Genomic DNA, 15,384 nt, shown 5'->3' on the forward strand with positions numbered 1-15,384 from the left:
TAACTGAATGATAATATTAAAGGACCCAGAACCCCATGGTACCTCCACCCCCAAAAAAGAATTTATTACCAGGTTTTTCATCCAGTTGCACCACTTTTATTCCTAAATGAGAAAGAATTTCAGATAATAATAAAGACAGCTACAACTTACTACTATTTTAACTATTTTAAACTACCATTCATTTTGCCAAACTTTATCTCATTAGGACTTTAATCAGTCCTGCAAGACATAAATTTTCATTTTACAGATGTGGAAGTGGAAGCAGAAGCACCAGCACAGGAAAGTGAAATAGCTTACATAAAAAGTTACCCTGTGAAAATGGCAGAGGAACGACTTCATTAAGCTGGGACTGTCTATACAGCCTGTGTTCATTCCCGACACCTGGCTCAGCAGCTGCCTTTCAGATAACCACTGTATCTCAAAGGAGTCAATGAAAATACTATGCAAACTCGGGCCACTGAGCTGAAGAGTTGTAGACACACAAGGTGTGTCATCAGTGTTGTTAGAGGTTCACTTCAAAGTTGTAACCAAATAAATGTGTGACACAACACGGCAAATCCAGGAAAAAAAAATGAAGTTTGGGGGCCTTTCAACATTTTTCCTCCTCTGTAAGCATATTTTCTGAGCCCCTTCTGAGGAACTTGACAGGAAACACTATACAGTTTCTCTGGTCACAGAAGCTCAAGGCTCCTCAATAGCCTTGTCCTCACCACAGCCTCACACTGTTTAAATATTTTTTTTCATGATTATATTTTATTGGTAGGCTAAATGTGCCATGGTAAATAAAACTGGAAAAACACTTAAGGAACCAAAGTCTTCAGGAATAATGGGTACTTGGCCGTAAGTTAAGAGACCTGGGTCCTTCACTCACTTACATGATCTTGTGCAAAGTACTGAGGCTCCCCTGCATATCTAATGGTGACAACTGTTAACTAAACCCCCCAAATGGGCAACTTCTTCTCTCATATGCCAACCACTGCTTACCAGGTAGTGAAAAAGTTTCTGGAATTTTCATTCCTAAACGAGAAAGAAGTTTTCAGTGACTTACAGTTTGCTCCAATGAGTACGTTCTCCCAACTCTTCTTGTCTGATGAGCTTAAGTGATATAAATGCCAAAGCTCCCACTGCACTGTGATTCCTGGCTTTTTATTTAAAAGTTATGGCTATGAGAGCCCTCACTGTGCAAATCCACTTCAAGCTTAGAGAAGCTTTCTGCCATGGCTTGTCTGTATGCTAGAAGACTGTATTTTGTTACCTGGAAATTCTAGATGCTGAAATGTTAGCCAAAGCGAATAGTCAGCGTCTTCATGACGCTGAATTCTCTGAGTAACTTAAGCTATAGAACCTAGAAGGTGCTGGCCTGCATGCCTCCAGGTCCCAGCAGCCTTGCCTTCAGCCATGCCCCTAACAAGCTAAGTTTCCTGCTCTAGGAACATATGAATGCTAGGGAAGAAAGACACTTTTTTTCCTTTCTACTCTCCTCCCCAGCTAAATCTTAGTAGAATGGCTAGCAGTAGGCTGTAAGGGAAATGCTAATGAATAATAGTCTCATGAAGATATATTTCTTAATGCCTGGGGGAATTCTTCTCACCTCATACTTGGACCCAAAGAGTAAAAAGAAAGCTGTCTTACCAGGTATTTGCGTGGGTTCATGGCTCATCACACCTCAAGACAAAAATAAATATTAGTGTTAATCAATTGTCTTGCATTGTGAATGGTCCCCTCTGTCTACACTTCCCCCATCTCCAATCCTTAAAAAAAAAAAAAAAAAAAAAAAAAAGGGAAAATAAAACTATCAACAAAAACACCTTTTTTTTTTTTTTAAGTTTTATTTATTTTTGAGAAAAAGAGAGCAAGGGAGGGGCAGAGAGAGAGGGAGAGAGAGAACCCCAAGCAGGGTCCATGCTATCAGTGCACAGCCCCACATGGGGCTGGAACCCACAAACTATGAGATTATGACCTGAGCCAAAATCAAGAGTTGGACGCTTAACCGACTGAGCCACGCAGGCACCCCATTTTTTTTTAATTAATTAATTTATTTTTTAATTTTTTAATTTATTTGAGAGAGAGCGAGTACATGCACAAGTGGGGGAGGGTCAGAGAGAGAGAGAGGGAGAAAATCCCAACAGGCTCTGTGCGGCCAATGCATAGCCTGACACGGGGCTCAATGCCACGAGCCGCGAGATCATGACCTGAGTGGAAATGAAATGTTGGACGTTTAACCAACTGAGCCACCCAGGTACTCCCCCCCACCCCAAACACCTTTCAATGGCTTTTCATCCTCTGACAAAGCAAGCCCACTCTTTAGCCTGGTCTTCAAGAACTTTCATGATATGGCCCATATATCTTCAATCAATCTTTATAAGGCAGTCCTAGCACATTGGCTTTTAAACGAAATAGTGCTGGGTCTAAGAGTCTGCTTGGTCTAGTACTATTGTCATTATAATTATTAGTTCTGTGATTGGGCAGGCTTCTAATCCCTCTGAGCTTCAATTCCTTATTTATGCCAACAAATACTTACACTGTAGGTTTGTAGTAAATGATAATTAAAGGAGATACATCATAAAAGTGCTTAGTACACTGCGTGGAACATATTAAACATTCAATTAACGGAGTCCCTCTGTTCTGGCTTAACTCATTCCTCAAACTCTTCCATGTCCAACAATGGCCTTAGTCCTAGGAGTCAGTCCTCATGTCACCTCCTAACCTTATAGCCAGTCTCAGAGGGTACGGAAAAGATCACTTACCAGGTAAGACAGTGGTCTCCTGGCTTTTCGTTCCTAAAGATGAGAGCAGAAATTGTTTAGTGAAAAATACAATCAACTTGAAAATTAATGTAACCTTATATTTATATGGCTTTTTACAGTGGAAAACTAAAAGCTCTGAGAGGTGGCAGGGGACAGGGGCCTGGAGTCTGACTTAACGGTGAGAACAACTATGGCTACTGACCCAGGAGCTCTCTGAAAGTAAGCAAAACTTCCTCTCAGCTCTTGTTGATTTTATAAGATTCAGTCCAAAGACTCTGACCTAGATTTATTTCTTAAAAATAAAACTTCTCGATTACATACATTACAATTACAGATAATTTGGAAAAACACAGGAAATTATTAAAAATTACTCAAAATCCAGATTTCAGAGCTACTCACGCTCAACATTTTTGGTATATCTCCTTTCAATTTCTTTGCTATGTATAATGTATGTTCATATACATTTTTAAGCATTTTTCCCAACTTTATTGATGATGTAATTGATAGCACTGTAAGTTTAAGGTGTACAGCATGATGATTTGAATTATATATATTGTGAAATGATTACAATTAACATCCAGCATCTCATATAGTTATTTAAAAAAAAGAAAGAATGGAGAATTTTAAAAAGCATCTCATGTAGTTATTTTAAAAAAGAAAGAATTTTTCCCTTGTGACAAGATCTACTCTCTTAACAACTTTAAAATGTGCCATACAGCAGTAGTAGTCTAGTCCATCATTCTTTACATTACATACCCAGTACTTATTTGTAAGTGGATGTTTGTATCTTTTGATAGTTAAAATGAAGTTGCCATTACAGTCTGTACACTGTTTTACATATTTTTACTTGCCACTATAAGCACTTTCTCATGTCTTTAAATATTTTTCAAAAACATGATTTTTAAGTTGTTTAGTATTTCATAATATGGATATTAGTTAACAATACCCCACTGTTGGACACTAAGGTTATTTATAAATTCTGGCTACCATCACAGTGTAAACATTTTGCACACAAATCTTTATATTTCCTTAGGGCAAATATCTAAAAAGTGTTAAAACTAGGTTAAAAGGCATGGACATTTTTAAGGCTACATACTATCAAACTGCCCTTCAAAAAAGTTCCAATTTACAATCTTATCATTAATTTATGAGGGTCCCTGTCTCAGCACCCTTGAGGACATTTGAGTAATATCATTATAAAAAAAAAGACAAAAACAAAAACCTGGAAATGAGTTGTACTTTGAAATACACTAAACAATCAGATGTATATAGTTAACAGCATTTATTACTCAGATTGCTGGAAGCAGAAATAAATACACAAAATCATTTTAATTTAGAAAAGAATAATGCCATTTTTTAATGCTCCTGCCCAACACCCTAACCCTAGGTCACAAGAGTTTGTGAGTAATTAGTTATACCTTCCTCTACCCATGTAACAGCTGACCTTATATAAAAGCAGAAAATATGCTCTTTAGAACTAATTCCTCATGTCATGTCTCTAACTGCTCTGTGGGTCATCTTGGAGATAAGACAGATAGGTAAGAGAGAGAGCTTCTGTGTCATCTTTACAAAGAAGGTCCATCTGTAACTCAGGAGGGCTCTGATATACCAAACGAGTACGCTAAAGTGGGTTCTGCCTTCTTCCGACTTTTCCTTACCATGCCATGCTTACCTGTTTCCATCACTAAGAGAGCCATATTGCAAATGAAAACCCCCAGAGTTTATGAAAATGTCTTACCAGAGTCTTCAAGATTCTGGTTTTTCTCACCTAAGTTATAAGAAGAAACTTATCCGTTTTAGTGATAAAACAAAATAACTGAGAATTACTATAGTTACAACAAACTATTTTCAGGTATGATAGCCATAAAGAATCACTTGGTATATCCAGTCAACTAAAGCTACTAAATGTAAGCCAGAGTCTAAATGTACCTAATTGGAACCTTCCTCTGGCCCCCTTTATAAAGAAAAATCATCACATATAGCAAATCTCTTGGGGATCTCAATGAGCTAGAAAAATGTCTGTCTTGAAGAGTTCGCTGAATCTCTGTGAAATGACCAGTAAAACTTGTGGCTGCAATGGGCCAATAAGAAGTGTTGCAAAGCAAGTCCTCAAGGGCATAAAATGCTTCACATCAGGACAGGAAATATCTGCTAAAAATCAAGTAAATTGCATACTTAAGAAAAAGCCAGATGCTGTTCTCTCATCAATAAAGAAAAACATACTGTAGCTACATGGGCCAAACACATAGTAAGGAACTTAAATGCAAAGAAGTGATCTGAGTCATATCACCATAAGTGGAAACTTAGGGAGGAAAAGCATCTAATCACCTAGATACTTTAGTCAAATGATAGCAAATATCAGCATCTCTGACAGATGCAAATGAGTAGCTTTTCTACTTTCATCTGGATGTGTGGTGCCACACAGGCTAATTTCAATGACTAAATACAGAACTATACATAAGAGGTCCTCAGACCTGTCAAAAGCAACTAGCTCTTCAGGTCTACTCTCCTGAACGTTTCCATATTCTTCAGATCTCCAAAGACCCAACCCCTCTCATTTGTAGGAAGGTAAGTTTCCCCAAAATAGATTACCACCCCCCACCCCCGCTTATCTGTCAAGTTACTTCCCTTCCTGTCTGCAAAGTACTTTTTCTTCAGCTAAGAAGTGAATTTGCTAACAGGAAAGAGCTGCTAAATATTAAATATCCATTTAAAGATTATTTTTAAAAATTAGAGCACACTTACCAGGGTTGTAGATATAAATGGGTTGAGAATATTCTGAAATACAAACACGTTTTCATTACCTAAGTACTATCATCAGATTTAAATAAATGTCAGGTTCACTCTATTTTTAAATGCTTGTTAATAATAAAGATTTAGGTTGGCTTACAAAAATACAGTAATATGAGAAATTTAAGATTTTAATCTCAAAGCAAATGGATATGGATTTATTTTAATTACATGAAGAATTCATAGAAAAACTAGCCAGGAAGACAGCTAGAAGCAGACCGTTATTCTCAAACTTTTTAGCAAGGAAATCTTCAAAAGGATCCACCCAAAGCATGCATTAGCCTAAAGCATTTTCTGGAAACCTTGGTTCAAATCTATTGGGCTTATCTGATAATGCCATTCCTCATAGAAATCCTGTTTTTCTTCCCAAATCTTTCCTATGGTCCTCTGAGAAAGATTATTTTTGTTACCTCCTCTTATTTTTCACTGAGGAAGCAGAGACAGACAAACCATATTACCATTCTGTCCCCCCCAATTCCCTCCTTAAGCCAAATGCACTCTACTTCTTCCCTTTGTCAGTCCCCCAGATGTTATTTCCTAAGATATCAAAATATAAGACTATGAATCTAGCTCTGTGCATAGGAATCATGTAGGGGCATTTAGAAGTCCTTAAGCTCCTACATGGACAGGCTACGGTGAGAGTAGCATGGTCCCTGCATGCCCAAGGCAAATGCTGTGTTTGAGAGCACAGCCCCAGGCGTGGCTAGGGGTGGAGAGTAAGCAGCAGAGGCTCCTGGGCCCTCCACCTGACACGGTGGTGGTGGTGGTGGCGGTGGTGGCAGTGGTAGCAGCAGCAGCACATCTTAGCCTCAAGAAAATGATGGCTGATGGTATAATATGGTGGGGTGGCTCTGCCGCATGCCTGGGAGAGGAACGCTGATAAAATTCCCCTTAGAAAGATAATACTTTAAAAGCATATCTTACCCATGTTCTCAATACAATTTTCAGCTTTTAGTCCTGAAATATGAAGATACAGCTTTGTTAGACACAATCTATCTTAGTAAAGATTTCAAATTGGTTTTATGGCTACTGATAACTTAATTTGTCAGCTTTAGTCTATAAGATCCATAATTTGGTGGGATTCAAAATGCAAAACAATTACATTTTTGTATTTATATTACAGCCACCAAACAGTATGATCTTTGATAAAACATCTAATGCTTCTGGAATTAAGTTTCCTTAGCTGTACCTTTTACTGGGAATTTGCTTCAAATGACCTCTAAATACCCATCCAAGGCTAACATTTTATGATTCTATTTTATGATTAGTCTGCAAAAGTTAGGAAAAAATTTACCCATCTGTTCAGTTAATCTTCTCTTCAGATACTAAATGTCCTCAACAGCAAACCTATCCTTTTACTATGACAATTCCTATTCACTGGAGAAAGAGAATCTCAATCAGGTCTTCTAGATCCTTGAATATATAAAGAAAGATCCTTCACATTCATATAAGGCAACAAGTTGGTCTACCCCAAACATTAATCTATGGTCTGTTCCAGAACACTGATCTACATATATAAGAAAATTCTACAGTTTTTGGAGAGCAGGAATATGGCACCTACTAGTATATCTTTATAAGGTCCTAGTCCCTCTCCTTGGTGATGCCCTAGAAAAAGTCACCAGTGCTAGAGCAACAACTCTGATATGCCCAACTATGGTTATGGCAAGAACTTCAGTGAGAGGATGTTTAGATTTGGAGCCATCATGAAATATGGAGGGCTTCCCAGAAAGTCACATGAGGATCTAGAGTCCCATGGTCTCTTCTCCATGTTTGGCTAACTCACTGATCTAATCTGGATATTCAGCTACCTGAGGATGAATCTATCCATCTAAAATGGGGGGGGGGAATCCCCAAGATGTCTGGCTTCACTATGAGAGATGCACTTTTCCATAATCTGCTCTCAAATCCTGTACCATCTTGTGTAGGATTTGAACCAAGAATCTAGGTGTCTTGGTCCAGTTTCCACTGGTCAAGGAAATGGTAGGGATCTGTTCAAATCTGGATGGTGCCCTGAGGCTAACCTCAGGTGTCTGACTAGACTGAAATTTTTATCTATTTATTTTGAGAGAGAGGCAGAGAGAGAGAGAGAGCGCACGTGCACACATCCGGGGGAGGGGCAGAGAGAGGGAGGGAGAGAATCCCAAGCAGGCTCTGCACTGCCAGTGTAGAGCCCAACACGGGACTTGCACCCACAAACCGTGAGATAATGAACTGAGCCAAAACCAAGAGTCAGACACTTAACAGACTGAGCCATCCAGGCGCCCTTAGGCTAGACATTTTTTTTTAATTTTTTTTTTAATGTTTTTATTTATTTTTGAGACAGAGAGAGACAGAGCATGAGCAGGGGAAGGTCAGAGAGAGAGGGAGACACGGAATCTGAAACAGGCTCCAGGCTCCGAGCTGTCAGCACAGAGCCTGACGCGGGGCTGAAACTCACACACCGCGAGATCATGACCTGAGCGGAAGTTGGACGCTCAACTGACTGAGCCACCCAGGCGTCCCTAGACTAGACATTTTTTAAGAACAGTCTAGAGACTAATACAAAATACTGCTTTAGCAGGAAATGAGTAAGTGCAAGCCTTACTCAGAGGACTTAGTTGAGGGTGAGGTAAAGGTGAGGGAAGATGTGGATAAGAAAGCTATTGGTATAATAGAAAGATTCGGCCAGGGGACTAGACACTGGGGGATTTTAAAACTTTTATCTTTCGTCTGTACCACACATTAGAGTATATTTCTCAAAGTGTAGTCTTCTAATCACATACTTAAGAATCATCTGGGTGCTTATTAAAAAGTACACCAGGGCCCTAGCCAGGACTCCGGACTGATACAGAATTTCGGGGGGTGATGCCTTGTATTCTGCATTTTAAACAAGAAATCCCAAGTGATTTTTAAGCACAAAATTTTTGAGAGCCTCCAGTAATAGAGAATGGATCTTCTTTAATGTTTAACACAGATCCATTTATTCAAGACTGCATTTATCTTCCCTATTTGACTGAATTTAATTTTCCGTTAGTTTTTCAACAGCAAAAAAGTAAACTATTTTGGGTTAAAAGAGAGGAGACTGGTGCAGAAATAAACAGGAGAAAGCACAAATATATAGAGAATTAAAGAAGGGACTATAACCAGAGATTTGATAGGTGTAAAAAAACCCACAAGATTACTGTGACTAGATTTACACCAATAAATTTGAAATATAGAACAAATGCCTAGAAAAATAGAACTTATTAAAACTCAAGAATAAATAGAAACTTGAATGGTACTATAACCATTAAGTAGTTTAAATTTTTTCCATAAAAAAAATACAAAGATAATTTGGTTTTTACAGAGTACTAAAGAGGAGGGTGCTGTACAGAGAGAACCCCAGAGATCTTCAAAGGGTTTCCTTTGAATACTGAGCAAAATACGGATCAACTTATGTGATCGGGTATGGGGAAACTACCTGAGGCCAGGGAAAGAATCCATGAGAACACAAATGGTGCCTATTTTTACCAGTCACACTAGAAAACCTTGTAAACTGCCATTTTAGCAGAGAACTCTACAGTAAGAAGACTTAGAAACAGTCCAGACAACAGTAAATAAAGCCCTCTCCGGAGTTCCCTTTCTCCTTCAGCTCCCCAGAAATTACAAATGTCTATAACCAAACTCAGAGCTGATTGGAATTTCCAGCAACAAGACTAATGCAGTATTTGTTAATCACTGGGTTTCTGCACATAAGCATTTCTTCCCTTTGGGAGCTGCTACTGCTTGCCTGTTACTGGGACTGAGACTGTCTCACTGCAAGAAAAGTCATGTCTCTCCAACCCACTATCTTATCATGCGATGGGCTCTCCCTGAATTTAAGTTCCACCAGTAAGATAAAACCCCAGAAGTTCCATTGTCCATGGAGATTTACTTCCAATTAAGAGCCAAACCTGACTCCTAAGGCCTTGACCACTTTCACAAACAAGTGGCTGTCTATGGGACCTGCAGTCTCCAAACAGTGGCGGAGGTGTCCGTGAATGCTATAGCAAATTCACAGGGCTACCAAAGGATATTTTAAAATTTCAGGACAAACGCAGATGTACTTGGTATCTGTCAGGCAGAGCAAGAACTACAACTTGAAGTGGAACTCAGTTGCAAAGTCATCCCATGTCAATATTCTGTTTGATGGACATATTTGCAAGGCTGGGTTTTCAGCAATTATGACAAAAAGCAAATATATGTGAAAAATCAATGTGGATCAGGAAATAAGTGGTGTCTAATCTGATTGCAAAGTCTGACAAACTGTGCAGTGTTAAACAGGCATATATATCCCATTAGCAAGTTACTGTAGCTAAGAATAAAATAATCTTTAGAAAACTGTTTATGTATATTACTTTTTCAAACACTTACTAAGGTGTTAGAACATAAACACTTACTGAGTTGTTTGACTCTATAAATGGAACCTTTTAGGTATTTCTTTTAGCATATGGATACTGTCAAAACAATTACAACACTAGGAACACCATGAACCAAGAAAATCTGAGAACCTCCACATCAGACATCACAAAAGCCTTATGTACTCCTTTACCCTGAACTACTGGCTCAACGGAGACCTTAGCTACAAGACTTCACACCTGAAAAGACAGCACAGTTCTCTAATAAAACAGCCTTCCCCCAGGTCAGACACATCCAATGGAGTGCTGCATCCATCCATTATAATAACTTATTCATTTTCTTGGATGCTCTTGCGAGTAGCTGAACTTCAAATGGTGATCCTGGCAGGAAGTACACCGCCCTGGGACTGACTAAAATCTACCTTTATATACATTCATGTGCCAATCCTAATGCTCTAGACTGTATGATCAGGCCCCTGAGACACTGAGAACTGGATTACTAAAGATAAAGCCATATGTAGTCCCTCTCTACATAAACAAATGCATCAAATACAACTCAAGAACTCAAGCTTTATGCTACATGTGTACATGCTTATATGAAGTGAATGCACCTAGAGAAAAGCACCTGGGGACTGGCAAAGCAAATCAGGCATGTGAGGCCATCATCTACTATAGCTTCTGGCTCTCTAAGCAAATCTACCACAGTAAGGAAGTCATTTATAAAGGATTAGGACCTCGAACGAAAAATTCTATTAGCCTTCCAATGAAGATCTCTACAAGACTGACTGGTTGGCTGTCTTGAGATATTTATAAGTTGCATTAAACCATGCTAACCTCTGTTAGCTAATTTTCCAAGTATCAAGGAATTAGGTGTTAAAGAATGAGGTGAACTGGAGGAATAGCATACTCTCCTCTTTTCTGTGTGGGTGTGCTTGTTCTGACCTCAGTGGATGGATAGACATTCACACAATACCTGTTTTTACTTCAGTAAATCAATACATATTTCATGACCTCAGCAAACAAATAGATCATATTGATTAGATCAAAACCATGAGTACATGAAACTGGAGGTTGACTTTGCTTCCAGTGGTTCTGTAGCTAGACTCCTTTGCCACAGAGGTCACCATGGAACTGATTATTGTGGAAAAAGGAAAGCCAATCTGGATCATCCTCAAGAGGAAGTGACCAACTGTAACGGGATGGGATTATGGTAGGCAGCTTCTGACATGGTTCCCAGTGATCCTGCCTCCTGGTACTCACGCCCTTATATAATCCTCTCCTCTTGCATGTGGACTGAGCCTAATGACTTGTTTTTAGCAAACAGAATACAGCAAAGGTGATGAGACGTTACTTCCATGATTAGGCTGTGAAAGACTATGACTTACTGGAACTTTACTCCTCTCAAGGGAGGCTAAAAAGGAGTGTTAATCAGAACCAGTGAATATACTTATGTTTAATGAGCCCTCAAGGGCTAGGGGTGGATTTATGAAAACTAAATTTGGACAGTCCTACAGGTTTATCTTCCTTCCCTCTTTTGATGGCTTAGCAGAGAACTGGCTCAACAGGTCTCAGTAAGATTAATAAAATAGACTAAAACCAGCCACTGGAATCCAGGGGCTCCTCTGGAGTAAAAGTAACAGGGTTACTTTTCCAGCTAAAGAACCTTGATATATTCCCTGGCCCCATGACTCTACTAATATGTAGAACATATTTACATATATACAATCTTGACCCTCTCTATAGAAACACTGGCCAAAATGACAGATGATCTATGCCTAGCCTGTTCAGTAAAACAATGAGAGATCAGAGTATGATGTATATTGTACTATTTCTCGAAGTTTCCTTCCAGTAAATCTTATATTTGCACTATAAGGCACAGGGAATCCCAAAGCTATGGTTTTCCACAAGGTATCATAATTCATCTATAGTTTTCTCAATCCAGGTACAATTTTCCAATGGGTCATTTTTAAAATAAGGAATGTAGCAGGATTGTACCATTCACATTCACATTCTACCTTTATCAAGTTTTCTAGGAAAATGGTACAGAAGAAGGTTAGCCTGCAGTAATTTCCCCATGAGAAAGGAGTAAGGATTTTGTTTCCATTTACCCCACAGTTCACTCATACAATCTTTGATTAAAACCAAAATTAGTACTTTTGACCACCAGAAAATTGTACTACACCAATGTTTTCTCCAATTCATAACCAACTGACCTATTTTTTGGGTGGAGGGGGGATAACTAGTTTTTGTAAGGCCCACAATAAATTTTTACCTTGGAAATCATACACAAGTTTAAAACCATTAACAGAGAACTATATTAGAGCTAAATTTAGTATAATTTTTTATCCCTTCTAGAAATACATTTTTTTCATCCAGAGTTATATTCAGTGACATTGGAACAAGGTTCTGATTATATCCATCTGGCTTGAGTTTTTAAAATCCCTTATTATCCAAAAAGCCTAGCTTTGGGGCATCTAGGTGGCTCAGTCACTTAAGTATCCGACTTCGGCTCAGATCATGATCTCACAGTTCATGAGTTTGAGCCCCATGTCAGGCTCTGTGCTGACAGCTCAAAGCCTGGAGCCTGCTTCAGATTCCCTGTCTCCCTCTCTCTCTGCTCCTCCCCTGCTCACACTCTGACTCTGCCCCCCCCCCTCAAAAATAAATAAACATTAAAAAAAACCTTAAGGGGCGCCTGGGTGGCTCAGTCAGTTGGGTGTCCGGCTTTGGCTCAGGTCATGATCTCGTCATTCCGAGTTCGAGTCCCGCGTTGGGCTCTGTGCCAACGGCTCAGAGCCTGGGGCCTGCTTTGGATTCTGTGTCTCCCTCTCTCTCTGCCCCTCCCCCACCCACGCGCATGTGCGCGCTCTCTCTCAAAAAGTGAATAAACATTAAAATTAAAAAAAACAAAAAAACTTAAAAAAGAGCCTACCTTTATTATTCTTTTTCTTTAGCTCAAACTAGTTTATACACATTTCTGTTTTTATTTTTTATTTTACTTATTTTCTTGTTTCAAGTTTTCATTTAAATTCTGGTAAGTTAATATGTAGTGTAATACTGGTTTCAGGAGTAGAGTCTAGCGATTCATCACTTACATATAACACCCAGTGCTCTTCACAAAAAGTACCCTCCGTCACCAGCCCACCCTCAGTTTGTTCTTTATAGTTGAGAGTCTCTTATGGTTTGCCTCCCTTTTTTTCCCCCTTCCCCTATGTTCATCTGTTTTGTTTCTTAAATGCCACATCCAAGTGAAATCATATGGTATTTCTTTCTTTCCCTGATTGACTTATTTCACTTAGCAGAAGACTCTCTAGCTCAATCCATGTAATTGCAAATGGGAAGATTTCATTCTTTTTGATAGGTAATGTTCTATTATATGTGTGTGTATACACACATACACACACACACACACACACACACACACCACATCTTCTTTCTCCATTCATCAGGTGATGGACATTTGGGCTCTTTTCATAATTTAGCTATTGTTGATAATGCTGTTATAAACATCAGGGTGCATGTGCCCCTTCAAATCAGTATTTTTATATCTTTTAGGTAATGCATAGTAACACAACTGCTGGGTCATAGGGTAGTTCTATTTTTAACTTCTTGAGGAACCTCCATACTGCTTTCCAGAGTGGCTGCACTAGTTTGCATTCCCACAAACAGTGTTAAGAGGGTTCCCCTTTCTCTGCATTCTCACCAACGTCTGTTGTTTCCTGTGTTAATTTTAGCCATTATGGCAGGTGTGAGGTGGTATCTCATTGTGGTTTTGACTTGTATTTCTCTGATGATGAGTGAAGTTGAGCATCTTTTCATGTGTCTGTTAGCTACGTGAATGTCTTCTTTGGGAAAATGCCTGTTCATGTCTTCTGCCCATTTCTTAACTGGATTACCTTTAGGGTGTTGAGTTTGATAAGTTCTTTACAGATTTTGGATACTAATCCTTTATCAGATATGTCATTTGCAAATATCCTCTTCCATTCTGTAAGTAGTATTTCAGTTTTGTTCTTTCCTTCATTGTGCAGAAGGTTTTTTACTTGATGAAATCCCAATAGTTCATTTTTGTTTTTGTTTCCCTTGCCTCCAGAGATGTGTCTAGTAAGAAGTTGCTGTGGCCAAGGTCAAAGAGGTTGATGCCTGTATTCTCCTCTAGGATTTTGATTTGTCTCACACTTAGGTCTTTTATCCATTTTTATTTTTGTGTATGGTGTAAGAAAGTTGTCCAGTTTCATTCTTCTGCATGTTGCTGTCCAATTTTCCCAACACCATTTGTTGAAGAGTCAGTCTTATTTCCAGTGGATATTCCTTCCAGCTTTGTCAAAGATTAGTTGACTATATAGTTATGGGTCCATTTCCAGGCTTTCTATTTTATTCCATTGACCCATGTGTATATTTTTGTGCCTATCCCATACTGTCTTGATGACCTATAGCTTTGTAATACAGCTTGAAGTCTGAAATTGTTATGCCTCCAGCTTTGCTTTGCTTTTTCAAGAATGCTTTGGACTCTAAGGGTATTTTCTGGCTCCTACAAATTTTACGATTTTTTCTAGCCCTGTGAAACATGCTGGTGGTATTGTGATAGGGATTGCATTAAATGTGTAGATTGCTTTGGGTAGTATAGACATTTTAACAATATCTGTTCTTCTAACTCATGATCATGAAATGTTTTCCATTTCTATTTTGTCATCTTCAATTTCTTTCATAAGCTCTCTAGTTTTCAGAGTACAGATCTTTTACCTCTTTGGTTAGGTTTATTCCTAGTATCATATGGTTTTCTGTACAATTGTGAATGGGACTGATTACTTGATTTCCCTTTGTGCTGCTTCATTATTGGTGGATAGAAATGCAACAGATTTATGTACGTTGATATCATATTCTGCAACTTTGCTGAATTCGTGTATCAGTTCTAGCAGTTTTTTGGTAGGGTCTTTCGGGTTTTCTACATAAGAATATCATGTCATTGTGAAAAATCAAAGTTTGACTTCTTACTTTGACTTAATTCGGATGCCTTTTCTTTCTTCCTGTTGTCTGATTGCTAAGGCTAGGACTTCCAGTATGATAATAACAGGAGTGAGAGTGGACATCCCTGTCTTACTATGGGGCTTAGAGAAAAAGCTCTCAGGTTTTCCTCATTGAGGATAATATTAGCTGTGGGTCTTTTCAATATGGCTTTCATGATGTTGAGGTACATTCCATCTATCCCTACTTTCTTCAGAGTTTTTATCAAATATAGACACTGTATTTTGTCAAATGCTTTTTCTGCATCTATTGAGAAGATAATGTGTTTCTTACCTTTTATTAATGTGGTGTATCACATTGTTTGATTTGTGGATACTGAACCACCCCTGCAGCCCAGGAATAAATCCCACTTGACTGTGGTGAATGGTTCTTTTAATGTGTTGTTGGACTCGATTTGCTAGTATCTTGTTGAGAATTTTTTCATACAGGTTTATCAGGGATGAATTCCCTGTAATTCTGCTTTAGTGGGG

General features: G+C 38.7%; 2 protein-coding genes across 5 annotated transcripts in view; one reads left to right on the forward strand and one right to left on the reverse strand.

Annotated features, from left to right (window-relative positions):
* Positions 1-2,940, forward strand: part of NUP54 (nucleoporin 54) — a 54,090-nt gene extending 51,150 nt beyond the window's left edge. Inside the window, exon 12 of the mRNA XM_042984362.1 lies at positions 2,867-2,940. Coding sequence (XP_042840296.1) covers positions 2,867-2,923 — 57 coding nt within the window. The 3' untranslated portion in view covers positions 2,924-2,940. The remainder of the gene's footprint in view (positions 1-2,866) is intronic.
* The window catches only part of ART3 (ADP-ribosyltransferase 3 (inactive)), a 142,047-nt gene that overhangs the window by 3,316 nt on the left and 123,347 nt on the right, over positions 1-15,384 (reverse strand). For 3 of the 4 annotated variants that reach the window (XM_042984364.1, XM_042984365.1, XM_007074803.2), the window contains exons 4-10: positions 6,462-6,494; positions 5,493-5,525; positions 4,486-4,515; positions 2,748-2,780; positions 1,633-1,665; positions 985-1,017; positions 70-102 (exon numbers count right to left, since the gene is read on the reverse strand). In XM_042984364.1, the coding sequence (XP_042840298.1) occupies positions 70-102; positions 985-1,017; positions 1,633-1,665; positions 2,748-2,780; positions 4,486-4,515; positions 5,493-5,525; positions 6,462-6,494 (228 nt within the window). The remainder of the gene's footprint in view (positions 1-69; positions 103-984; positions 1,018-1,632; positions 1,666-2,747; positions 2,781-4,485; positions 4,516-5,492; positions 5,526-6,461; positions 6,495-15,384) is intronic. The other variant, XM_042984363.1, reaches the window with a different exon arrangement.

The sequence above is a fragment of the Panthera tigris genome, chromosome B1, assembly GCF_018350195.1.
Source record: "Panthera tigris isolate Pti1 chromosome B1, P.tigris_Pti1_mat1.1, whole genome shotgun sequence".
Lineage (NCBI taxonomy): Eukaryota > Metazoa > Chordata > Mammalia > Carnivora > Felidae > Panthera > Panthera tigris.